Here is a 27,785-nt window from a genome sequence, read left to right as displayed (position 1 = left end):
TTTTTCCATTTTTGTTTTTGTTTTTTTTTTTTTTTTACAATGCTAAAAGGGTTATTCAGAATTTTCAACCTTATAAATAGAAGAAGCACTTTATGCATAGGGATATGGTGCATTATTGTTTTTTTAAAGAAACAATGACAAACCCTTTGAATTGCAAACAGAATCAAAAAAATCACTAATGTTGAAAATTGTGAAAAAACCCCAACCATTAAGCAGCTTGTCTACTATTTTTATATGATTACAAAATGGCAAAAAAAAAAAAAAAAAAAAGTCCTTATTGCCCCCTTTTTGGTAATGTAATCATACATGAGACAGGCACAAGGTTAACAACCAGGGGGTGATAATGGAGAGTGATGGGAACCACAGCTAGGACCAGACAACGTTCCACAGGAAAGGGGAACTTAAAAGACAAAGGGCCGAACTGACACTGACAGGGAACTGGATGGGGAGGAAACATGACTGAATCAGCCAGGGAAACGGAATTACACAGAGGAGATGGCTGCTCACTTCCCAGACCCCTAGGTTTGCAGAGGAGTAGGAATAGAGGTTAAGTAGTCCTAACTCTACCTTCATGGACCAGGACAGGGTAAAAAAGTCCAAGTGGAAGGACTGCTGTGTGTGGGTACGTATGGCATGGGGGAGCAGACGAGAGGGCACAAAGGGGCAGGATGGGGACCTGAGCAGCCGCAGCCAGTTTAACTGCAGTTAAGGAGTCAAAACAGAGATAACCAAATGCAGAGGAAACCCAACATTCATCTGCGAGATCTGGATGACAGGGGGAAGCCATTCCAGCTGGCAGTTATGGCTAAGAGACTCTGGTGGGGGTGCTCCAGCACAGATGACCAAGGGAGACCCAGCCAGGAGGGCTGGAGCTGAGCCAAGCCACGAATGGGAGGGGACGGGAGGGGAGGGGAGGGCTGAGGAGGGAGCTGCTCTCTCCCACCCTAACCTAAGGGGGCAATACTGAGCTGGGGCTTTCCATTCCCTCTGCCCACTTGGCTGTCCCACCCTGCCTACAGGTGCGAGGGAGAGGCGATCATCAAACATCGCTAAGTCCAGTGATTCAACAGTGCAGAGGATGTGCCAGGACCAGGCTGGCAGGGTCTTATCCTGAACTTCTGTTTGCCAACTGGAGGAAGTGCTCAGGTGTGTGACGACAAAACATGGAAACCAAAACCAAAACAGAACAAAAATCAAAACAAGGGAAAAAAAAATACCAAAGTAGAATCTAAATTGTTTAAATTCACTAAAAACCGTGAAAATTTCCGGCATATGATGTTTGAATATCAAACGCAGAGATTTCTGAAGCTTTAATGCCAATAGTTAGTGAGTCTGTTTAGATTCTCGTATCCCGCTCATCTGTGAGTTGGACGCTGAGTTGTAACTGTTGCTGTCAGATGCCGACTCTTGAGGGGGACAACGGGAGGTGAAGTGGGTGCCACCTCTGTCTCCCGGCCAGTCTTGTTGTTGCCTGAGGTGCGCCGAGTGCAGCGGGCTGCCCGTTCCTGCGCATCCAGTTGGTCCTCACACTCTGCCTGGGGACTGTACGCCAGGGGGAAGGTTCGCCGCTCCCATGGCTGGACAGACTGTGGGCAGACAAGTTGCCTTCGTGAGGACTCAGGCCCAGCTGCCCCTTGCCCCAAAACGTGTGGACTGGAGTGCCTGACCAGTTTCTCTAGAGTTCTTGGGGTGGTTTGGGAAGATGCCTCACAGAGTGGGCGCCCTTTAACAATGGCTATTTCCATGGTACCTTCAGAAGGTCAATTTCAAGTGCAGCCCCTCCTCCCCTCCAAAATGGGGAGGGAAAATCATAACATGTAGATTCACCTTTAGCAGGTACTGTCCCTTCCCAATTCCACCCCCCAGCCTACCAACCCCATGCAAAGGCAGCATTCCTCACCTGTTCATCCAGCCCCAGCTCTGGCGTGGAACAGCGTGTGTCTTCACTGGCTAGGTGTCGTAGAGTGTCCCGTGCTACAGGGGTGAGGGGGGCCGAGTGCAGTTCTGGGCTGATGGGGCTCCTAGGGGACTGACCGTGGGAGAACTCCGACAAAGAGTGGCTACTACTGACATCAGGAGAGGCGGGCTGGGGGGTGGAGGGGTTGGCACAACCCAGCTGTGGGGTTGTCCGGCCGTCTGATGACCTGTAAGACCTGTACACCAAGGAGTGCAAATCTGAGTGCCTGAGTAATAAGGGATTACTCGTATGTTTATTTGGGGGTGCGGGTGGGGGTGCTAGAGAGGCATGAAAGAAAGCATCCCAACCAGAGTAGCAAGGTATACTGACACCAACAATTCTTTCCTAGGAACCACAAATCCCCTCATTTCCTCCCACTGCCGTGTAGAGAGGTGGCTACATAATATGACATGTAAGAACTGCATACACCTGTCATCCCAAGAGAAAGCCAGAGCTGAACACTGCCAGGACTAATCCCTGCTCACTGCCTAGAATTCACAGGGGAAGGGAAATTAGTTCAGACTGAAAATTATAGTCGAAGAAAAAAAAGCAAAATCAAGAGTCTAAATCCTTCTACTTGAGACTCCTGAGGGCTCTGCCACTCTTAACAATAACTGGAGATAAGCTGGGGCAGTTCTTTCAAGCAGGACCACAAAACCATATTCCACTGTCCAAAGGAAGGACAGCTTGTGGTGAGGCCTCCAAAGCCCCTCTGGTAAATCACAACCCCCACCCGGCCACCGAATGTCACAGCCAGCCTGCTCTTAGAGCCCAGGAGATCACTTCCCACTCAGCAAGGACCCAGCATTTGCTTATACCCTCATCAGTTCCGAAAAACACCGAGAAACCTCTGTATTCTCAGCTACTGCTAGTGGATGAGTATGAAGAGCAAGAGCAACCTGAGAGGCGGTGGCAATTCCAAGGACACAGTTAGGGCCCAAACTCCGTCCCATTACCTGCTGCCCCGCCGCTGGGGTGGCACGCTTGTGGTCCACAGCCACCTAGCCCTCTCCATCTCCTCACATTTGGCATGCAGGGCGGCGAAGGCTGCATCAGACAGGTCCTCGATCTGCAATAGAGCAGCTTCAATGATCACTTCTTCCCGCTAGAAAGCTGAGTGTAAGTAAGGGTAGATCAATTCTAGATCCAGCCCCACCCCATACTAAGTTCTTTCTGGTCAAAACAGGAATATGTGCCTGCATTTGACACCACAGGTCTGGACGTGTGCAGCACATGTGTGTATCTTCTCTAAGAGAGAATGACCATGTCATTACCTCCTCGTTCTCTTCGTCAGGATTCCCCTTCAGAGATCGAAGATCGACCTCCCGCCAGCTGCAAAACCAAGAAGGGACAATCATGAGATGGCAGGTAGCCTGGGGCAGGAAAAATGAGTCCATGCAAGAACGAGAGCCCTGAGCCTATGAGTGATACTGCTTTCTGCTGGCAGGCTCTGCCCTCTGAGCTTGGCCTCCTTAGCCCTGCAGGCCTCTAAGAGGCTCCACACTCAATATCCACAAGGTTCATAAACTGGATGCAGGCTGGGAGGCTGGAAAAACAAAGGAACCTATTTAAAGGGACCACCACTATTCAGCACCAGCAGACTGCTACCACACGGGAACACATATACAGGGCCACCCAATCTTCCGACTTGTCAACAAAAGCTGGAAATAAAGATTCATAAGTGAATCTTTGATGCTGCCAGCAAATTCAGTATTTTAAAATGCACTGTATGTGTCAAATAATACAGTCTACTGCCACTTTGTGACTTGTGGTCTGGTTAAGACTTATATAATGGAATGAGAGAGAACTAATGAGAACTAATTTCACTTCTACTAGAAGACAAAACCCAAAGCTAGGACCCAAAGCTCAGTGACAAGAGCCAAAGAAAAAGAGCAGTAACAGGAAAAATGGGGAGAAAAGCTGATTTATTTAGGGCCTCTACCTGGGAGTAAGGATTTCCTTGTATTGCAGTTTCTCTACACGGGTTGTTGCAGCAACAGACATTGGGATGACGATGTTGTTGATATCAAATGAGCTCTCCCCCCTTCTCCTCCTTATTGGCTGCTGTAAGACAAAGGTAAGTTTAAAGGAGAGACACAATTCTACAAACATCAAAGCATACACCAGAGACTTAAAACAGAATTACCAATAAACAGGCATCTGTGTCCCTTGGGTAGGGGCTGGGCAGCAACTGCTTGCATCTAATGGGTGTGGAACGTCTGGCCTGTGGGCCGTATACAGCCCACAAAATCATTTGGTCTGGCCCTGCCAAGGCCTCACCAAAGAGAAGCAGTTCCAACCATCACATTAGGGGTGAGTTAATTAAATGTTTGACCAAATATTACATGCTAATTTTTAAGTTGATAATTTTGTATGGCCTGAGAATGATGTTATAAATATCCAAATGGCCACCAGCAGAAAAAAGGTTCCCCACCCCTACAGGAGATGGTCTCCCATAACAAAGCCCTCAGGAGAAAAATATTAGGTGGTCTTGAGGAGTATCTCCCATGCACAAGCCTCACTGCCCACCCTCCCCCTTCATGGGCTCACATGAAAAGAGACTTCTGTGAATTTCACAGGGGTGGCTATTCTGGGGCCTTGAGTCAATTGTTGTGGTTCCTACTCTTCCATGTACACCTTTACTATCCCTTTCCCCTTTATTTAAAAAAAAAAAATTTTTAATGTACATTTTTTAAATACTTTTGTTGTTAATCCTCACCTGAGGATATTTTTTCCACTGACATTTTAGAGAGCGGAAGGGTGGGGGAAAGAGAGAAACATTGACATGAGAGAGACACATCGATTGGTTGCCTCCTGCACATGCCTGGACCTGGGCCAGGGATTGAGCCTGTAACGGAGATATGTGCCCCTGACTGGAATCCAACCCTCAATCCTTCAGTGCAAGGGCCGATGCTCTAACCACTGAGCAAACCCAGCGAGGACTGTTTTTTTAACTAATGGTTTTTTTTTTTGAGAGAGAGAGGAAGAGAGGTAGAAACATCAATCTGCTGCTCCTGCACGCCTGCCACTGGGGTTGAGCCCAAAACCGGGCATATTCCCTGACCGGCAATTGAACCTGTGACCTCTTGGTGCACAGAAGGACGCCCAACCGAGCCATAGCAGCCAGGGACCCCTCCCCACTTTAAATCCTCCTTTCTGTCCCCATCTATGACTTAGGCCCATAGTAGCTTCTAAAAGCAATGTTTAAACCTAGTGGTGATTCTTTGGGTTATAAAGATGATTATTTCCCTTATCCTGAAAGATACTCAAAGAATAGGTCCAACTCAATAGATCATCTAACCTTGGATGTCATGAAATCACCTCCTTCTTATAGATCAATTCCTCAGCTAAATCTGAACCCACCATCTGCTCAGCCACTACATGATTTCCCCTCTTTGTGGCTATTATTCTTGGGGGAAGAGCTGAGAGCTTTCTAGATGAGTGGAGGGAAACTGAGGAAGAGGACCAGGCTCTATAGCTCACACTCCTGGGAAAAGGAGATTCACTTCTACAGGAAGTTGAGAAGATCAAACTCTTTGGAAAGAAGACTAATGAGGATCCAGTATCAGAGGAGGTGAGCATCTACTACAGCAGCAGGGAGACCAAATAAGGAATAAAGCAGGGAGCCAAAGGGCTTGGTTTCTCAGATGGAAGAAAAAGCCCACTAGCTGTATGTGCCCAGATAGCAAACACTGTACCCTGCCACAGAGACTGGCAATTGAGCTGTGAGAGGCCAGAGGGAAACAGTTGATGACAAAGATGCTGCCATGGCGACAATACAGCTGGAAACACCTAAGAGGCTGCATTCAAACCCAAGCCACCTTGTGTGGCTGGTTCAGAAGGGACTAGTGAAGGAGATGAGGTTGTTCCCTATACTAACTACTCTACTCTGTTCCTGGAGGATGACATATAATTGACTCATCCCATCATTTAAGGACATTCTCAGATAATGTCCAGTGCACTTTTCCTGGGCCAGGATTTTAGCTGCTCTACCTTCGACTTCAGGTTATCACAATGTCTTTCTCACCTCAACTTCCTTCTCTATCAAGTGAAAATAGATCAGCAATTTTCAACCTTTTCTACCTCACAGAATACCAAAAAAATCTATTTTTTGCCGATATGACAAAAAACCACCACCACCACCACCACCACAAAAAAAAACAGTATAATTTTGATTTAGTCACACTGAATGGATATGGTTGTGTTGGCTGTTGTCATTTGATAATCTAAGAGAAAAGAGATCAGTGCCTGGACTACATAGTAGCACATGTTTTAAAAATTCTTGCGGCATACTGGATGAAAATCACTGGACTAGATTGTCATTGATCTCACAAATTTAGGATAACTGGGTAACCAAAATGGTTGAAGAGACTTTTGCAAATCTTTCATGGCTGAATTCTGCACCTGAGGATTAGTGACCTCATACCCAAAGGCCTCTGCCACTGCCACATCTCTGTTCAAACTGAATGTCCTACTACAAGAAGTGTTCCTTAAGGAAGCCCCAAGAGATGAACTTTCCCTATATTTTAATCAAGAATGAATGTGAGGCCGGCGGGTGTGGCTCAGTGGTTGAGCGTTGTCCCATACACCAAAAGGTCACTGGTCCAATTCCTGGTCAGGACACATGCCTGGGTTTTGGGCTCTATCCCCAGTAGGGGGCGTGCAGGAGGCAGCTAATCAATGACTGTCTCAACATTGATGTTTCTCTCTCCCTCTCTCCCCTCCTTTCTCTCTAAAATCAGTAATAAAAAACTTTTTTTTTTTAAAAAAAGAAGAATCAACGAATGAATGCGCAACTGCTGCAGAAACAAGTAATCTTCTTGGGCCTGCTTTCAGTGCCTTGGAGGTAAAGAGGCATAAGTGGGTTGTGGGATTGTTCAATAGGCTCAAGCAAACACCCTCCACCTAGATCCACCCCTAATTCCATCAGGTACTAATTTGGTCTAATGTAACTACTCTCTCCTATTTAAAATCAGAGGTGGGGAGCAGGTGATGGGAATGGAAAGTGGTTCCCAAACCTAGTTCGCACATCAGAACCAAGATGAGCAGCTTTTAAAAAAAGCTCTTAAATTTTTTTTTTCTCGGATCCCCCCTTCTATCGAATCAGAATCTTCAGGGTTTTATGTGTTTTTTTAAGCCAGAGGCGATTCTGATGCATCCACAATCTATTGCGAAGCACTAGCATGCACACCCCTCCCGCTCCCCATCCCCCCACCACCTCTCTAGGTCCTCTAGCTTCTCTACCTTAAGTATCTGGCCTTTCACTGTATTAAATAAATCCAGATTTAAAAAAAAAAAAAAAAAAATGGCAGCAAGAGCCTTAAGGATCAACACAGGGCTATATACAAAATTTATACTCAATAAATAATAAGTAAAAACGTCAAATGATCTAGGCCCAAGTTAACAGTCTCCAGACACAAGAGGGTCAGCAGGTGAGAAAATACTGGTCTCACCAAGACCTGAATCTCAGACTTCAGATTTTCTTTCAGAATTAGACTGTCTTTGAAATAATTTGGTCTTTTGGTTACTCACCTTTTGTGATGGGTAACTAAGTTTGTGATAGATACTACACACCTATTTAGACAAAATTTGTAGATGTAGGAGGTGAAGAAGAGGCTGTTCGGAAAAGACTGATTTTTAACCTTTATCGGACGAAAGGGAACTTTAGTTCCCAGCAAGGAGTGGGTCCCGCTGGCCGAATAAAAGATAACTTTAATAATAAACAATACATTTTCTTTATAAATGTTTTTACTTTTCATAAATAACTCAAAAAATAGGTAAGATAGAGGCAAAAAAGTAAATGCCTGCAGAGCTGAATTTAAATGCCATCTTTTAAAGGTTTAAGAGCAAAGTTAGAACAATGTAAATTCCTACCTGATCACAGGAACCTAGTGAGCACATTTCGTGGGCTTAGAAGTTTCTTGATATCAGCTTTAAAGGGGCTTCAAAGCACCTGCATAAGGTGCCTCTGCCATGGGGTGCGCCTGTGGCCAATACTGTGTAGTGTAATGTAAGAGAGCTGGCTCTGCAGCCAGGCGGCCTGGGTTTGAATCACAATTATAACCATCACAAGTTGCCTTGCTTATGCAATTTCCTTAACCTTGGAAAGCCTTAGTTTCCCTGTTTACAAAATGGGAATCCGTAACACCAACTACATCTCAAAAGGTGTTATAGGACTGAGAGACCACGTGGAGAGCACTTAGCACTGACACACACATTACAGTGGCAGCGTTTTATTATTACTGTTACCATTATTATAATTACTACATAAAGGACCCTTTAGTGGCACAAGGCTGCTACAGGTAGATGTGTTTAAGGAGGTACACCTTAAGGAACTAAAATATTAGAATGAAATTCTAATGTGTCTGAAATGGCTGTGAGAACAGCTACCTGGATAGAATGTGGTACGAAGTCACTGCGAGTGCACCACATGTAAGCACTGCCAGGGTGGCTGTCGGATCTGTAATTCTGCTCTGTATACCTGAAAAGCATGGGCTGCCCTCTCCCTTCTGTTCCAGGCACCCTAACAGCCAGTGTTTATTCTCAGTTCTGTAGCTCCACTCAGCAGTAGAGTAAAAACAGGGAAATCCAATGTCTTCAATGCCCGTAGGCATTGCGCCTCTATTCCTTCTCTCAGCTTACTTTTTAGACTAAGAGGGCGAGAGCCATGATATTGTTGAGTGCAATGTGAAACTCAGTCTCACAGGTTTTTAATACTCACAGCCCACTTTTAAGGGTTTTCTCTGCATCAGGCCTTCTATGGACGGCTCAGCACAGACCCATCTCGACTATGAACAACTCAAGGCAGGCAACAGGAAGTCAAATACCGCTGCTCCGACTTACATCCCGATGAGCTGAAACCCATACCTGCCCTGGGCTTCACAGTCCACTCTACACTGTCCCCAGAGACACTTAAATGAGCCGTAACCGCAGAGGGGCTCTCCAGCTAACTCCATGCAGGTACTTACAGATGTGCTGGCTGTAACCTGGGGGCTGGAGCTGGTGGATGCAGAGGTGTCTGATGAGGTGGAGAGCTGTCGCACCAAGGGACTGTGCGGTGAGTGGTGGGAGGCTGCCAAGTAGCTCGAACTGCTCAAATCTGTGTGATGCTTCAACACTGCAGAAGTCAACAGAAAAGAGGAAGATGTGGCTATCTTCACCAGCTCTGCCTCTACCAAAAGCTAGGAATGCCAGCGATGCACAATGAAGGCAAAACGCTTTCTAAGCCTGGGGGATAAAAAGGTAAAGCAAGTGGCTGATGGGAAGTAGGGGCTGGGCGGAAGCTGCTGCAGCAGTAAGAAGAGGCCTGCATTTGGAAGCAGTAGGGTCCCTCTACTCTGCCTTCCTACAGTGAGGGAAAGCTGGGGGCAATTAAGAGAAGCGCAGGCTGCCCCAGAAAGCCCCGAGCAGGTGCAAATGCAGGTAGAGGTGCCGGGCCTGGCCCTACCTTCACTTCTCTCAGATGAATGGTCTCGCAATCTCATTTTGCTGTGGTTTGGGTCATGCACGAGTGGTGGTGGGTTAGGCAAGCGCTCTGCTTTTGGCGCTGTCACTCGCTCCACCACAGGCACGGACCCCACATCGTCTAAGTGCTGCCTGTGGGTCCTGTCAGGCCGGGTTTGGTGATGGGACAGCTCTGAAGAGGGGAACAGAAAAAGAGCTGTAAAATATCTTCTCTCAATCTTTTCTTATTTGAGTTCTGAGTTCTTAAGTTCTCTCTAGGCCAATGACAGACACCTAGGGCAGCAGGACGGTCCTCTGGGACTCATGCTTCTAGCAAATAGCACAATGGCTAGGGAGCCAACAGGGTCCTCAACCAGAGAAATGTGACACCAGGCTACAGAAGACAACCTGTTCACAGATGGACCCAATGCCATGTCACTGTTGGCTGTTCACTGAGCATTTGGGGTCCATCTGAGAAAATCCAAGATGAGTAAAAGTAGACTGTAAGCTGACTTTGTATCAGTCAATTCCCAACCCTAACATACCGCTACAGAAACCAGTAACTTGAGATTATAAAAGGAATAGAAAAACAACTAGAGGACTCCCTGGTCCTCTGAAACTTACTGGCTGTTGTTAGGAAGGAGCTGACCAACTTGTGCCTGTCTTTACGAGTTGGATCTGGCAGACTGCCTGGCATGGGTGCTCTGTGCTTAAATGAAAATTTTTTGGGAGGTTTGACTTTGTCAAAAGGTTTATTCTGCCACTGTGATTTCAGCATGCTCTGGAAGTGCAGGCTTGTGGGAACATCTGTAAGAAACACAAAACACCTAAAGGTTAGTACAAACACCTGGCCCGTGGGCTCCTATCTCATGAAGTGAGGTGAAGTGAATTCGCCGTTAACTCTGACTCTCCAGTGGGCAAGATCTGTGTCATACCCTTCTTTATTTGCCCAGTGGCATGATAACCTGGCAGGGCAAGCACTATCATATTTATCTGAACTTTACTGAAGGTCATTCTCCTACTCACAAACAAGTTACTTTTGCCTTTTATTTTTCAAGTTCAAAAACAGAACAAAACACATCTAACACACCCTTTTGTTAGATTGATGGAGTTTTCTTTGTTTATGTAATCTGCTAAGTTTAACTTTATTGGTTTGAAAGACTGATAGACATCCTGTTTCTATTCTTCTAGACACTAAAACATTTAAACTGACTTCAGTCAATATGGATTTATTCAGGATATATCCATTCAACAAATATTCCCTCTCTACTATGTACCAGGCACTGTATTGTGTACCACATCTTTCCCCCAAAATAAGAATTATACCATTCTTCTCCCACCTTCCTTCAGAGCCTCACCACCCCCCACATTGAGATTACCTAGGTTTTTTAGCTGATTAGTTAATATTCAACATCACAAATTAATCTTTTTAGTCTTAATTATCACAGATTTTTAAAGCTTTACTCCACTGTACTCTAATATCCAGTGTTGCAGATAAGATAAACTAATTCTTATTCACTTGTAGGTGGTCTGTTTTCCTCTTTTAAGCTTTTGAAAAAAAGAAGCAAACAAAAATCTTGTGATATTAAACTGACTCAGGTCAATTTGGGGAGAAATGCCGTCTATACTGAGTCTCTTACTCATGAACATGGTATATCTCTCCATATTTTAAGGTTTTCTATAATTTTCTCTCAGCAGTGTTTGTCAGTTTTCATTGTATAAATCATCCAAATTTATTAAGTTTATTCTCAAACATTTCCTGTTTTTTCTGACAGCACTTCAAAATTTCATGACAGACACAGGTCTGTTTTTTTTTCTTTCAGAGTTCTGAAAAGCTTCCCAAGGTTCTCTTTAATCTGAAGACTAGCATATTTTCTTTAGCTCCCAGTTCCTCCTGGGAACCATTAAGCACCTGGGACATACTCAAAAGTTCTAGCCCCAGAGTCCATATCACTACTACAGCACAGAAATAGGCACTGATGGAGTAGGGGGTACAAGAGGGGAAAATCCAACCTAGCTATTCCAAAACAAGTCCAAATTCAGCACCAAATGCTCAGGTCCAATCCCTACTTCTCTGTGGCCTTCTCTGTTGGTGAAGAACCTCCCTATAACAGCTCCTACCTAACAGTTATCCTGTTTTCCATCATTTGAAAATCACTCTGAACTCTAGTCACTGATGGCATGCCTTCTTTTTCCAGAACTATTATGAATATATTCTACTTAACATTTTTTCTATGGAAAACATGTGAGGGGTTTTGGCTCCCAGGGAGGGTAGAAGATGTGCTCAATCTAAGCTAGGATTGGGTAGCAGGGACAAGAAAAGAAGAATAAATGATCATTTACTGAACCCATTACTATGTGGCTGGCATTGTGTGTGTATATCAATCTTCATAACAATTCCATGATGTAAGCACCATTATCCTTTTAAAGACAGAAAACATGGTTCAGAGAAGTGAAGTAACTGTCCCAGGTTACATAGTTTAGTGAGTAAGAACCAACACTCACACTCAGGTTTGCATAATCCTAAAGCCCATACTTTTAGCCACTACACCATGAGATTATTCTTTGGCCCCAGAGAATAGAGAGGTTTAATTCTCAGGTGGAATCTGATGCTTCGCAAATTATTCCCAAGGAACTGGAGAGTACAAGATATTTTTCAAGGGAGTTCTACAGTTTAAAAGAATTTAACCACTCTTTCCTATAGTATAAACCATGGATTTTGTGACACTTCAAAGACCAAGTTTGAACACTAAATCTTTCAGGACAAGAATGAACGTATCCTTTAGTGAATAAAATAGTTCCATTCTCAAGGATGGCTATCCCCAATGGGCAAGCAGTCTTAGGACCAGGCATTATTTTCTAGTTCTGAGAATGGACCACTGGCCCTTAGTAAATAAAGCATTGTCTAGTGGCATTCTGAAAGCTGGGCCGAGCTGGAATGCATACAGAAGGCTTAAGAAAGGGGAGACCACTTTCCCCTCTATATCCCAGGATACCCCTTTCTCAGAAGAGTTACTTCCACTTGGCAAGGACTATGTAACGGGACTACAAAACCATTGTGATTTCATTAAGCCAGGGAAAAGAGGAGACAGTGGGAAAAGGAATGGACTAGAAGTAGAGAGACCTGGATTTGGGTCCCAGTTCCATCACTGAATAGGAGGAGAAAATAAGAACAAGTCAATTAACCAGGCTTTAGCTTCTCCATTTGTAGATGACGCAGCAGGACTAGCTCAGGGCTGGTAACACCCAGGGACATGTACTCTAGCTCTCCCCCTTCCTCTGTCTACTGGAGCATAGGCTAAAGTAATCACATGGTTTCTGTTGGACCCCAAGACCTCAGACTCTTCTCAAAAAATTAACCAAATCCAGACAGCCACTATTAAACACTGTGAGTAAGCACAAGAGAGGACATACTTGGAGCTGATGTATTAAGTAGAACCAAGAACTCCTTTTCCACCCGGCTGGCATGGCTCAGAGGTTGAGCATCAACCTATGATCCAGGAGATTGCAGTTTGATTCCTGGTCAGGGCATATGCCTGGATTTCGGGCTCGGTGCAGAAGGCAGCCTATCAATGACTCTCATCATTGATGTTTCTATCTCTCTCTCCCTCTCCCTCCCGCTCTCTGAAATCAATAAAAATATTTAAACAAACAAACAAAAAAGAACTCCTCCAACCCACTAAATAAGCAGTTAGGGATAATAATGAACTGTTTAAGGGACTAAAGCAGCTACACTTTGCTAGAAGTTTGCTGTGTTTTAATTGTTTTCATATAAGAGTGAACAGGTAAATCCGCCAGTCAATGAACAAAAACGATCTCTTAGGAACTGAGTTCACGCTCTGGATGAGGAAGAAATAACACCTAGGATCCACGTACAACTAAAACTATGGAATAGATTGGATATAGAGAACCTGAAAGTAAGCAAAGAAAGGGATGAAATGGCAGAGAAAATGATAGGGAACCATTCAGCTAGAAGACTTCATACATTCCACACCTTCATAGGCAACAGCATTAAACTGCTATTAGAGAATAAAGTTTGCAAATACTTGATCAGGTCAGTAACATGAAAACAGAAGTGATTACGAACATTATCTTAAGTTACTATTTCTGCAAACAAAATGAAAAGAGGCCTTGACTTCAGGCTCACCAGGGCCTGACATTCCATGACTCACTTGGCTGTTTTGCTCATACTTTCCACCATTTTCTCAAACTCACTTTCTTGGGGTGTTTTGTAATGCTCACTTCCTCCTCCTGCTGGCAAGTTGTAGTAGCCTCCTATTATAGCTAGCTGTCTTGGCAAGTTCTCTCAAAACACAGATATTCATGTCCAGATGGCCAGCAGGTGGTGCTCTTATTAAACCCAAGTCTAACTGATCTTCTTTTCCCCAAGGTTACATATCCTCTACATTTCAAAGCTAAAGATTAACCTGACTTGATTAAGTAAGGTGATAAGGAAACAAGTCTCTCCTTCTGGAGTACTAAAGGGTTATCACACCCTAATGCCTCCAACTTCTGCCCAGCTTACAGTTCCTCAAATTCCATCATCTCTAGCCATACTTAATTGGAGTGAATGAGGGGTGGTCAAGATGGGAGACAGAACTCTAGGATTACTAGCCTCAGATGGTTCCTATCTTCACAAACTACACAACTGGTTCTACTTAAAAATGAAGAGGCTGCAAAAAGGTGGCCCAGAGGTCAGGTCTGATGCACATACTTGACCCACACAGTACTATGCTGGCTGCTAGCCTTCACTGTTACTAATTATTCTACACAATGATCCACGGGGAACCTCAATCCTTTAGGGGGCACCATTCACATAGAATGGTGCGCTGTGGAGTTGTGGTCCTGAGAATCTTCTGGTTTACAGATTGCATTCTGAATGTGGTAGTTGTTTAGACAAAGCAAAATCACCCGAATAAGAACAATATTAGATATGGTAACTAGGACCCCAGGCCAACTCAAAGAAAGTCTAATTTATCCACAGGCAGGTATGTTCATATATCCAACTTGGTATAGTAAAAGACACATAAATATTCTCCTTTACAGTCTCATACAAGGAGAATTTAATGACCAACTCTTGTCCAAACACCAGTGTCATCGTTAGGAGCTCTGTGTGTATATAAGACAAGAGAGACAAAGGGAGAAACAGTATTTAGAGGCAAGCAAGAAAATGATCTTTCCTTCTTTTCTCCCTCATTGCTACCTATAGTTGCTTGGAATAGGATGGAGTGGGGAAGTATAAGAGTAGTGGTGAGATCTATAGATGTGATACAGTGAGAAGGACAGAGTGTGAATAAGGAACAGGTACCTCCTAGTAGAAATGCTGAATGGTGGAATGAGGGATGTCAGGCAGGTGGTTTGGGTACTTGTGATTGGATGGAGGAGACTTCACAACTCTACATGGTAACACTGTTGTTAAAGGAATGATCACCATGTTTATCAGCTGATATTCAATGAGTATGGAAGAGGCCTTATCAGGATCAGAATATAAATATAGGCTTCAGGCTTCTTTTTCAAATATGAGACTATACAATTCAACACGGTAAACCTGAGAGAGTAACTAATCCAAGAAATGTTCCTAAATCTTCCTGGTGGTTTCATCTGCAGCCAGAGTATGGAATTGGGTAGAAACCTGACTTCTTTTAATAACCTGGCTGGGAAGAAACACAGAATAGAGAAAAATGAAGGACAGGTATCAGATGACCTGAGCCTGAATTTTGGAGCCATCTAAACTCTAGCCATTTAGCCTGAGATAAAGCCACAACCTCTCTAAGCCTGTTTCTTAACCTGGAAAGCTGAAGCAATACCTTACAAGATTAGTGAAAGAAGACAAGTTGTGAGAAAAATGCATTTTCAACCACAAAATGCTATACAAATAGTAGATATATGAGCTGTAACACAAATGGCAAGAGAAGGTAGAAGTTAATGGCTCTGGAATTTGAAGCAGAGGAAAATGTTTTAGTGTCTTCCATTCATTAAGTTAATTTACTGCTGTACCAATCCTGACCGAAAACCCTGCCTAGCTTAGTATTCATATAGCTCCAAATATTCTAAATATTTCTATTTTGCTAAGTCAATTACAGCAAGACTATTATACCATGTCCTTTCTTTAGTCAAAGAGAATTTTGATAATAAGTCATGGACTAGTTGCAGGATTTAGGTGGCTAAGAAAGACTTCAATCATTTAAAGAACAGATAAGGAGGGGATTGTCTAGGACAGATATCAGTAATGACTGTGGGGTTTTTTTTAAATGTTTTTCTTGATTTTAGAGAGGAAGGGAGGGAGGGAGAGAGAAACATTCATGTAAGAGAGAAATACTGATCAGTTGCCTCCCGTATGCACCCTGACCAGAGGTCGAACTTGAGATCTTTTGGTGCATGGGACGACACTCAACCAACTGAACCACACTGGCCAGGATCTATTAATGATTGTTTTTATAAATAAAGCTTTATTGGAACACAGCCACACCATTAGTTTACATATTGTCTATGGCTGCTTTTGTGCTATGGCAGAGTTGTATAGTTGAAAAGACTAAACATAGTACAGCTAGCAAAATCCAAATTACTGAGCATCTGTCCCTTTAAAAAGTTTATATACTACCTATGCTAAAACATTTTTTTTTCTCCTCCAACCAAGTAAATCTTATATCCCACATAATTCTCACTCCTGAGACTCCTTTTTCAGTTAGCCTTTTAAGTCCTCCTATCTCAATTATTCTCCTTGCAAAAACTTATACAGACTATGTGTAAGGTATTATAAAGGACAGAACAGGAAGAAAAACATGGTCCTTTACCTTCAGGAAGCTTACAATTTAAGTAATGGAGAGTAAATCCAAAAACAGCCATAACAGCCTAGCCGGGTGTGGCTCAGCAGTTGAGCATTGACCTAGGATCCAGAAGATGGCGGTTCGGTTCCCAGTCAGGGCACATGCCTGGGTTGCGGGCTCGATCCCCAGTGGGGGTGTGCAGGAGGCAGCCAATCAACGACTCTCTCTCTCTCCCTCCCCTTCTCCCTTCCTCTCTCTGAAATCAATAAAGATAAAAACAACCCAAAACAAAAAAAAACCCATTCATAACATAATTGATAAAATACCACAGTGATTCAAGAGGAAATGCTTACTACATTCCATAGGCTGGAACCAGATCCTGAGATTTGAAAATGAATGAAATCAATCCAGATTATGAAAGCTTCCTGTAAACTGTATCTAAAGCAGTGGTTTCAACATTTTTGCTCATGTACTCCCATCACATGAAATGCAATTTTAAAAAAATCATAAACTCAAATATTTTTATCAACACCTTGACATATAAATGTATTTAGCTTAATTAGCGAAGGAAAAATCTTTCTTTTAGACCTTAATCAATCAGACTTTTAGTCAGAATAAAGTCTAACTGCAGTTATTCTCTTAATATTTACTCTAAGATGACAGACAGGTAAGGCACAGAATTTAAACAAAATAAGGTACTTCCATCTTCTTCATCCATTTTTTTAATCCTCACCCAAGGATATCTTTCCATTGCTTTTCAGAGACAGTGGAAGGGGGGGAGAGAGGGAGAGAGACATCAATGTGAGAGAGACACATCTATTGGTTGCCTCATGCTTGCGCACCAACCAGGGCTGGGATCGAGCTTACAATTGAGGTACGTGCCCTTGGCTGGATTTGAACCTGTGACCCTTCAGAACGAGGGCCGACGCTCTAACCACTGAGCAAACCAAGTAGGGCTTAATTTTTTTATTCAAATTCTTTTTTACTCAAATCCCACAGGCTTCTCCTTCAGGAGTCATGAATTCTTGGAAATGGTCCCTTTGGCATCCCTACTGCCTAAAGTTTTTATACTCTGGAAGAAGACCCACATCGAGACTTAATACAGAAAAACAAAACAAAACAAAACAAAACAGAAAACAGTGTCAATATGGGTAAGAAGAATGACTTTCTTCTTTTGTGAAATGGGAGAAGAGCAACTATGAAAGAGGTAGAAAAGGAAAACCGGCAGACATAGAGGCTCATCAGGTAGATCAGTGTTAGAAAAAGTACAAGCTAACAGAGAAGGTCTATGCTTACGGACACCTTGGAAAGCCGTCATGTAACTACTCCCAGTAATACATACAACACCCTCAATATGAAGACCTTCTCTCAGAACAGTGCTGCCCACCCTATTTTACATCATGGGCACACAGACAATATATTTTTAAAGATATACTGGGGTATAAAAGACCACTTTGCTTGTGGCTGGAGGCAACTGTCCATAGGCCCCACCCAGCCACTTCAGGGCTGTGAGAAATGACTTCCTTTCATTTTCAACCCTTTGTTTCATTTATTAGACTATATTCTGTGGCCTTTCTTACCATCTGGAAATGCCAGAACTGGGTGAACACAAGAGTCCAACTGGGAAAGGCGTTCCAACAGAGGGGCTTCGTAGTGGATTTCTGGAGGCATGGTGTTGGCACTGCCTGAGCCACACAGTGCACAGAAGGGATTCACATCACAGCCAGAGCGCATCGGGCTGTTGCGGTGAACCTGCAAAAAGCCAGACAAAAGTGACAATTCAGTGTTTGATAAAAACCCAACTCCCCATTCATTAACTCCAAAATTCGAAAGGCTCTTTCTAGATACCTATATGACACTGTTAACAGAAGTTTGATTAGTTTGTTAACACTTCCATTTCTCCAACACATGAACCTTCAAAGTAATTAAGTAAACTAGCTTCTTATTTAGTGATGAAATCAAGTTACTTGAAACCCTAAATGCTTACTTAGGTATAAAACTTGTGATACTTTAAAGCTACTGAAACTGGCTTTCTAAGAATGCTTTACAAAACCTACGTTTCAACCACCTTCACGGTTTTCAACCATCCACTAAGGTGAATAGTTGGCTCCCAATTCCTTGGTGGGACATGACTTGCTCTCTTTAGCAACTTCATCCACCTAAGAACCTTAATAACTGACAACGGACATCTCCTTCTAAAAAGACTTTCAGGGGGTTTTAAATAAGGTGGCAAGTTTTCCTGGACTACACAGAAGTCATCAGCTACTCTTTAGAACAAGTCTAGCATTTACCAAATCATGACCCACCCAAAATTAATGGGGCAGCATGCAGTCCTAGAAGAAAAAACTTGCCTGTGGAACAACACTATGAGAAGGGATGCTAGGAACAAGGGTAGTATAATAAAGACAGAAGAGTCGGATAAAAACTCTGCTAGCAAAAACTCAAGAGCTACATTTAGTTTTAGCAGACATCTCTTTAAAGCTGTTTGCTTTTATGGTGATGTATAGGAGAAAGATACATATGAAAACAATGTGGTCTTTATCAACATTCCTCAACTGCCTACTTCTTACAATCACATAGATGGATGGCATGCAAAGATGGTCCTGTGAAGGTTAGTTGTGTGACCTTTGGTAAGTCATATGAACTCCTCAGATTTACTCATCTGTTAATAAAGGTCCAGCAATGTCAATTTCATGGGTTGTGGGAAAGGTAATATGATTTCATAAACTGTTAAAAAGCCACAAAAATGCTAGCTGAACTAGTATATGGCAAGGTTTCTCAAAACCAGCACCTACTGACATTTTGGGCTGAATAATTCTTTGTTGTGAGGCTGTCCCTGTGCACTGCAGATAAGTAGCAGCATCCCTGGCCTCTGCCCGTGGTGCAAGTAGCACCCGCCTTCCTCCCCCCCCTTTGTGACAGTCAAAAATGACTACAGACATTGCCAAATGTTTCCTGGGAGAGCAAAATCATTGAGATCCATAGGGTTCAAATTATGGTCAGGCCGCCTAGAAAAATTCAAAGCATAGGCTCCCGTTAAATATTAATAATGAGAAATAAGAAAGCTCTCAAGATTACTGCAGCCACAGCAAAAGGACACAAGAGCCAGCCTGACCGAAGAGGCTTTTACTAATCAATGATGACAATCTGAACATCAAAACAATTTCAATGGCTGGAATAACCCAAATATGTTTAAATCAATGACTTCATAATCTATACACACTCCCCCCTCCACCAAAGACGTCACTGATTGCCCTTTGAAGAGAGAAGGAAACCAGCTTATTATTTTGAAAACTATTAGAAAAAAGGAAATAAACACTGATCATGCTAAAAATGATTAAAGAACCAATCCATAAACTTAAACTGAAAAACCCAAGCAGAGCAAAAATGCAAAGAAAATCACATCTAAGCATATCATAAAACTGTTTAAATTGCAAGGGTTAAAAAGAGAAAGAAAAAACCTATAAAATTAGATTTAAAAGATTCACTGGAATGTATGGACCTTATCTGAATCTTGACCCAAACTTTAAAAATCCTTTTTAGAGAATCCTGGTAATCTGAACAGAATAGTCTCTGATAGCAGTAAGAAATCACTGTTAAAAGTGTTACTGCTGGCAATAATCACTCACAATACTGAAGGTGGTACTACTCAATCTTAATACAGCCTAATCTTGCAATATACAGAACTAATGACAATAGATTCTTTTGCTTTGGTAAATATTTCTTAGAAACTAGATCCCCAAGGAACTAGCTGATGATGCAACCAAAGGAACTAAGATGATAATGGAAGAGGGAAAGATTTTGAAATTTGTGCCAAAATGCTCATGGCTCATCTGGTATATAACAGTGAAAAATAAACCGTGGAATGGTTAAACAAACTGTGACATCACTTCATATGCAGCATCTAAAATGCCAAGTACTACTGATATTAAGAAATATGTATATGCACTCAAAAATCTAAAGTACATACACATAGCAATTAAAACAAATATAAGTACATTAAATATTAATAAGAAATATGCAATCATTTGATCTTACTAGTTTATTTTTCTATAAACTTAAACTATATTTGAAAATAAAATGGGATCAATAACTAAGTCAATGTTGCAAGTAAAGTTCCTGTCTTTTACATTTACTTTAGGATATTTTAAAACATCTGCATCTAGATATAATTTAAGAATGAGGTTTTAAGAAGGGGAAAATGTTGGTAGGTAAAGGTTTTATTTTTAAACTTTTTATTTCAGTATTGCTAAGTGTACAAACATCAGCTATAAAGAGATTACAGAGCAGAAAGCAGATGTCCTGAAATGTTTCTCTTGGAATCTTAGTAATTCACAGCACGCTTAGTCAGTATTACCTTACAAAGGTTCCCGTATCAAATAAGTTAGAAAAACAAATTAAAGAGTTTCTTCTTTTTAACAAGAGACTTTTAAGTCTTTAACATCTTTTATGAATCCTTGAGCAGAGAATATGGCATGAAGTGGTCTCCAAATTGATTCACCTATCACATTACAGTAGTGGCAGACATCCTGAAGTATTATTATGCTTGTCACCACAGTTTACACCCTTGAATACCACAAGTATGAACTGTGTGGGCCCACTTCTACGCATTTTTTCAATAAACATAGTAAATGTATTTTCCTTATGATTTTCCTTTTCTCTAGCTTAATTTATTGTAAGAATATATAATACATGTAACATACAAAATATGTGTTAATCAACTGTTTATGTTATTAGTAAGGCTTCCAGTCAACAGTGCGCCATACAGTGATTAAGCTGGGGGGGGGGGGAAGGCCTAGCAAAGCTATCCGTGGATCTCAACTGTGTAGGGGGTTGGTGTCCCTAATCCCCACATTGTTCAAGGGTGATTGTACTTTGAAATCATGATAGTTATTATACCTCTTGCTAAATAACTGCTATTTAAGGTATTACTAAAGAAATACAAGTCACTATACCACAAATTTATATTCTAATGACCATTTCAACAGTTTCCCCAAGAATCCATATTTCACTTTACGCTTTAAAAATTTATTCTGAGAAGTCCAGACTTTATCACAATACCAAAATGTCTATAGTTTAAATCAGAGTAGAAAATTCCAAGGTGTAAGAAACAGCAGAACTCACAAAGTGGAGGCAATGATGAGAAAGTCTTACTCAACTAGGCAGGGAAGTGGCAAGAAAGTTTAACACCTACCCCGGAACCTTACTGAAAAGTCATCAGAGAGAAAGAGAAAGCCCAGTCCCAACCCAAGTTCAGGTAGGAGGTCCAAACTCATACTACCTGTGTATGTGCAGGGACCTGAAGCTAAAAATTTGACATTCAAAATTCAACCACATTCCTGAGGCTTTTTCAGAAGAGCTAATGGGAAACTGTGCCTTAAGGACATTTCAACAGCCCAGGGATCATAAGAATCCTATAGAAAACATGCCTCCCTCACCCCTGCCCCAGATGAGATCACTGTGAAAGATTACACAAAAACACAGACTGATATAAGGCAGTCAGAAGTTGCAAAAATGGGAAGACTTTGTCCTCAACAAACTAGAAATAGAGGAATTTGAAAACAATTTAAAAATAATTATATTAAATTGTTCAAAGAGGTAAAGAATGGAAGTAGTAAAACAAGAACAGGAAAGAATGAAAAAAGGATTTTTGTAAAAGTAACCACAAACAAATTCTGAATTAAAAGCACACATTAAAGCACAAAACCCAACCGACAGGTTTAACAATAAAGTTGGAGAGAAATGTGATGAATACGGGGAACAGAACAGTCAGAAGATTACAGAGTAAAGCACAAGACACAGATAAAATTGGAAAATATTTTAAAAATTAAGAGATATGGGAGAGTGAGAAGATCTGTAACAATCTAATAGTCTATATTTAAAAAGAGAAAATGAAAGAAAAATTTCAAAACTCAAAAGACGGACAAAAACTCTCAGAATCAAGGTGAACATCAAGATTCTAAGGAGCTAAAAATTAATTCATTCTTTAATTATATCCCTTGATATTGCAAAGCAAAAACAAAAAAAACCAACATAAGTGGTGGAGGGGGAGCGCTTAAGTTATCAGAGAGAAGACACAGAGCACCTACAAAGAAATATTTCATAGAACATCAGAATTTCCATTAATAATACCAGAAGGCACTGAAATATTGTCATAGTGCTGAATATAAAAATTTACACGCAGTTAAGCCATCATTCAAGGATAAAATCAATCTTGTCCAGCCAGCATGGCTCAGTTAGTTGAGCGTCAACCTATGATCCAGGGGATCGAGGTTCGATTCCTGGTTGGGGCACACACCCGGGTTGTGGGCTCAATCCCCAGCAGGGGGAGTGCGGGAGGCAGCCAACCAATGACTCTCATTGATGTTTCTCTCTCTGAAATCAATATATTAAAAAATAAATAAAGTCAATCTATAACTGTGGGTATATTCACAAATATACATATGTATACACTCACACACAAAACATAACTCTACATTTTTAATATACATAGGCCGATATTACAACTCACAGCCCGTTGTTGGAGGGCTCCTAAGGAATGTACTGGGTAAGAAGGATGGAGTAGAATGCAAAAAGCAACCGTGACCAAGAATGGAAAGAGTGTCGGTAAATATTAAGTACGAATTTTAAAATGACTAATCTGGGAGGAATTTAAAAACAAGGTAACTAAATAATAAAGATAAATTATACATAATAGAAGGAAAGATCGGAGTTTTAAAAAGAGGTATTCCAAAGTCCTATTGTTCCCAAAGCAGCTAGAGATGAAAAGTACATTCAACTAAACCAATAGGAGAAAAGACATAAAAACAAAAAAAAGGGCAAGGCTTAAAAAATTATGGGAGAAATGATTCCAAATATACAGTAATCAGAGTAAACAGATTTAACTCACCCCTTAAAAACACACTGAAAACAAACTGACGCAGAAAAACTAAGAGAGATGAAGATGTATCTAGCAAGTTACTTACTAAAGAAACCTATTTAAAGTAAAAGCATTAATGGAGATTGAAAGGGAAACAGCCTAATGTTGTTTTGAACAACAAAGAGGAAGAAATAACAATCATGGACTTGTATGTAATTAACCAGTAATTTGGAATTATATGAATAAATATGAATTTTTAAAAAACAGAAATGGGGGGGAGGTGTTGAGGAAATAAGAGAAATGCTGTGTAAGGGCACAAACTTGCAACTACTGAATATTAAAGTCCTGGAGATCTAATACATAGTATAGTGACTGTAGACAATACAATTGTATTATAAACATCAAATGTGATAAGAGACTAGATCTTAAGTATTCTTTTTTCATTGTTTCATCATAAAAAGGAAATTATAATTATGTGAGATGACAGGTGTTAGCTAAGACTACAACGGCAATCATATTGCAATATAAATATAAAATCAACATGTTGTATACTTTAAACTTACAGAATGCTACATATCAAATATATTTCAAAACCAAACAGAAAGCAGACAAAAGGATGCAGAAGATATGAATACAATAAATAAGCCGAAGATAGGAGTTAAATTTAGAACCTTGAAGTCAACAGGATATGGATATATTCACACCCACACAGTGTCTTTTTTAAGGAAATGTGGACTACTTACAAAAGCTGAACTAGCCTGGGATGGGTGGTTCAGCTGGCTGGAGCATCATCCCTTATACCAAAGGGTTTCAGGTTCAATTCCCCATCAGGGCACATATCTAGGTTGCGGGTTTGATCCCCAGTTGGGGCACATACGAGAGGCAATGGATCTCTCTCTCTCTCAAATCAATGCAAATGAATCCTTGGGTAGGATTTTTTTTAAAAAGGCTGAACTAATAAAACTATGTATATCAATGCAGAGATCTTGAAAACACAAGAGTGACTTAAAAAACAAACAAACAGCCCTAGCCGGTTTGGCTTTTTGGTTAGTGTTGGCAGGAGGACTAAAGGGTCCCACGGGTTCGATTTTGGTCAAGGGCACATACCTTGGCTGCAGGCTCAAACCCCAGCCCTAGCCTTGTGTGGGAGGCAACCAATCGATGTGTCTCTCTCACATCAATGCCCCCTCCCCCGAAAAAAAAAATATCCTCGAGTAAGGATTAAAAAAACAAACAAAAATACAAACTCCCCCTTCCCTCCAACAACCAAGTAGCAGAGTATGTACACCATGACAACATACACATACATTTTTATATAAACTTTAAATGAAACAGTACTGTACTCTGCTCATGGATACATGTATGTAAGTACAAGGAAGAACTGAACCGGGAGTATACACATCAAATTCATGATAGTGGTTGCCTATGGGAAAGAAAGCAGGTGAAGGAGATAATAGTTAGTAGAATAGTGTCCCCTCTCCAGACCCTGCCCCAAAATTCATGCCCACCCAGAACCACTGAATGTGGCCTTACTTGTAAAGAGGGTCTTTGCAGATATAGTTAGTTTAAAAGAAAGTAACACTGAATTAGGGTGGGCCTTAAATCCGAGGACTGGTGTCCTTATAAGACCATGTGAAAATGCAGAGAAGCAGAAACAGATACACAGGAAGATGATCGTGTGAATACAGAGGCAGAGATAGGAGTTATGCCGCCACAAGCCAAGGAATGCTAAGAATTGCTGGCAACCAACAGAAGCAGGAAGTGGGAAGAAAGAATTCTTTCCTAGAGCCTTCAGAGGCAGCAAGGATTGACACCTTAATTTCAGACTCCTAGCCTCCCTTGATTGTGATAGGAAACTAATAGAGTCAGCTACTAAATTTTTCTAGTGATAAACACAAAGTCTAGATAGATCAAATTATTTTTACAGAATGAAGAAAGAAAAAAACCCTCATGAATAGAACATTGCAGAACAAAGGAAAAGAAAGCAAATCTGAGAAATTCAGAAAGAATATACCTCTGTAAAACTATTAAATGATTTGGGTCAAACAATGAAACTTTTGGCATTTCCAAAAGAGTAAGGTAAAAGATAACATAACCTCTATTATAAAGTAACAGGGCAAGATGAAAGGCCAGTAAGTGATATAAAAAAGGAAATACAAAATCTGAAAAGAAAAAAGAAAATCTTAACCCATGGTAGCAGAATTAAAACCTACCTAAGTGCAACTATAGATCAGAACTGATGATACAGAAAATTAAAATAGGACCCAGACAACAAAGTTGTCTTTTCCCTTTACATTATTTGAGAACCAAAGAAATGAAAAAAATGAGAAAAGTTAACAGCTAACATCTGATTACTTATTATGTGCAGCCCAACTGTGCCAAACGCTTACTGTATCTAATTTAATGATCACAATAATGTGGAGCAGGTAGTAAAAGCTAGATAAATAACACAGATAATGGGGATACTTACAGAGGCAACTACAAATTTAGGGGAATCAAAAACCAAAGCTATTATAGAAGAAAACTCGACAGAGCTATATTTCACAATAATGGAAATGGTCTATATTTGTGCAACTAAATATGGTAGCTTCTAGTCACATGTGACTTACTGAACCCTGGAAATATGTCTGAGTGCAATAAGGTACTGAAATTTTTATCTTAATTTTAAATAGCTACACGTGGATAGTGGCTATCATATTGGACAGCACAGAGGAGAATCAATTACCAATATAAAGGAATGAAAGTAAAATTGACATCAGTCTAATTCTATGCCGAAACAGAATAAACAATTGCCCTCTTCCCCCACCAAAAGGCAGTGGAACAGGGTTTTCACAAACAAAGGTTATGGTCTGAGAACTTGAAACATGAAAAATTAAAAATCCAAATTAGCAACTCAATAAATGGGCACATGAAGGCAGAAAAAGGACTGTCAGTAACTAATAAAATACTGCAGTCAAAATAAGCCTTTAAATTTAGTTTCAAAACTGAGTATGTTCAAAAAACACACAGAAAACCTGAAAAGTAAATGAATGAGAAAATTGTATATACTATATAAGATTAATATCAAAAAAAGTTGAATGAATGTAAAGACAAAAACAACTACTGGAAAAAGAAGCTATAGGTCACTGAGTATATAATTATATAGAACTCTATACTAGAAAATGAAAATTAAAAAAACATAATGGACGATAAATATTAGCAGAAACTATTGAAACATCATTTTGACCAAAATACTATTCGCTTTTATCTTAGCCAAAAGGCTGAGAAGTGACTGACCAAAATGCTACGAAAATTAGTAATTAATAACAAAAGGTTTAAAAAGAAAAACCATTTAGAATTTGGAAACTCAATTCCTAACTTTTGAGAAAAGAATTCAAAAACTCAAAAGGCAATCTACAAATAGCAAAAGGAACACACACATCAAAGGGCTGTGGACTACCATCCAAAACTACCCTCAGAAGAAAATTTAAAAAGTTAAATGTTTTTATTATTATAAAACAAAGACCAGAAAAAGCCATCTGAATAAAGGCGGGGGGGGGGGGGGGGCACAGGAAGAAGGAATTAACAGCAAAAGACTAATCTTTGAAATTACTAATAGAAAAACTGCTGACAAGATTAATCAAGAAAGAGAACACAGATATAATCAATACTAAAAAAAATGGATATAACCACTGATACAGGTATTTAACAATTAAGAATGCTTTCTATAAAATTCTGTATGAGTAAATCTGAAAAGATATGAGCAATGGTTTCTGTAAAATAATGCCAGTCTCAAACGGTTTTAACTACTTTTAAAGTTCCAACAAATTTTAAAGAAATTGATACTTCCTCAAAAATCTTGAAACTTTTCCGGATAGTGTTCCAATTCATTTTTATAAGTTATCTTACATCAAAATTAATAGTGAACGTCTAAAACTATTGTCATTAAAACCAGGAATTAAATTCCTCACTATAACCAATTATTTCTTAACACTTCTGAAAAGTGCATCTAGACGAGGAAAAGAAACAATGTGTCAAGTTGTTTGCTGATAAAAGATGGCATACCTAGAAAATTAAAAATAACCACTTTTAAGAGTTCAGAAAAGTGTTCAAAATTACAAAATATCTAAAAATCAGCACTTATAACACTAACAGAAAAGGTCTCATTCACATCACAAAAATATCAAGAATATAGAGAATATGTAAGAATAAAGAGACAAAATACCTGGATACATGGAGAAATTTTATGTTCCCTTAATATTGTAATGACATTAATTCTCTCTGAAGGAATTCCCATTAAAAATCCAATGCAATGCTTTATAAAAGAATTCTATCAAAGTAAGGCTCTATTCATCATTCTCTGTTAATCACAAAATACTAGTTCAAAGCATTAAAAATTATTTTGGCTTGAGGACAGTTCATTAGAGCTTCTATTTATTTAATCTCAGCCTTTCAAATTTTATGTTTTATAACACATATATAAAACACATAAAAGTTTAGAGATTAGTGTTCTAAACACCAAGTGATTTCTGAGTATTCTCAGTAGCTTTAATTCCTAAGGAACTACGATTTTCCACATGGTACTCTTGGCTCCTTCCCAAAAGCCTAGTACTAAAAAGTTGGGCCTCCAAAGTCTATCACAAGAATCCCCTATCAATAAGGTACACATCCCACTTGATATCAAATTATTCCCTTTTAATACTAACTCATAATCATTTTGGTTTAGTTCTCAACCACAAATATCATAGCACTAGGCCTTAAGAAAATGTCCTATATGTCC

At 40.5% G+C, this 27,785-nt stretch overlaps 1 protein-coding gene across 4 annotated transcripts in view; it reads right to left on the bottom strand.

Annotated features, from left to right (window-relative positions):
- Positions 1-227: 227 nt before the first annotated feature.
- KANSL1 (KAT8 regulatory NSL complex subunit 1) overlaps positions 228-27,785 on the bottom strand; it is a 137,292-nt gene continuing 109,734 nt past the window's right edge. For 2 of the 4 annotated variants that reach the window (XM_081162819.1, XM_081162820.1), the window contains 9 exons: positions 17,748-17,919; positions 10,025-10,207; positions 9,405-9,593; positions 8,926-9,074; positions 3,900-4,021; positions 3,232-3,289; positions 2,914-3,026; positions 1,901-2,153; positions 228-1,586 (listed from right to left, as the gene is read on the bottom strand). In XM_081162819.1, coding sequence (XP_081018945.1) covers positions 1,356-1,586; positions 1,901-2,153; positions 2,914-3,026; positions 3,232-3,289; positions 3,900-4,021; positions 8,926-9,074; positions 9,405-9,593; positions 10,025-10,207; positions 17,748-17,919 — 1,470 coding nt within the window. In that variant the 3' untranslated portion in view covers positions 228-1,355. The remainder of the gene's footprint in view (positions 1,587-1,900; positions 2,154-2,913; positions 3,027-3,231; positions 3,290-3,899; positions 4,022-8,925; positions 9,075-9,404; positions 9,594-10,024; positions 10,208-17,747; positions 17,920-27,785) is intronic. The other 2 variants (XM_081162821.1, XM_081162822.1) reach the window with 1 other exon arrangement.

This window comes from Miniopterus schreibersii (assembly GCF_964146895.1).
Source record: "Miniopterus schreibersii genome assembly, chromosome: 16".
NCBI classification, from domain to species: Eukaryota; Metazoa; Chordata; class Mammalia; order Chiroptera; family Miniopteridae; genus Miniopterus; species Miniopterus schreibersii.
This window is presented reverse-complemented; position numbering and strand designations above follow the sequence as displayed.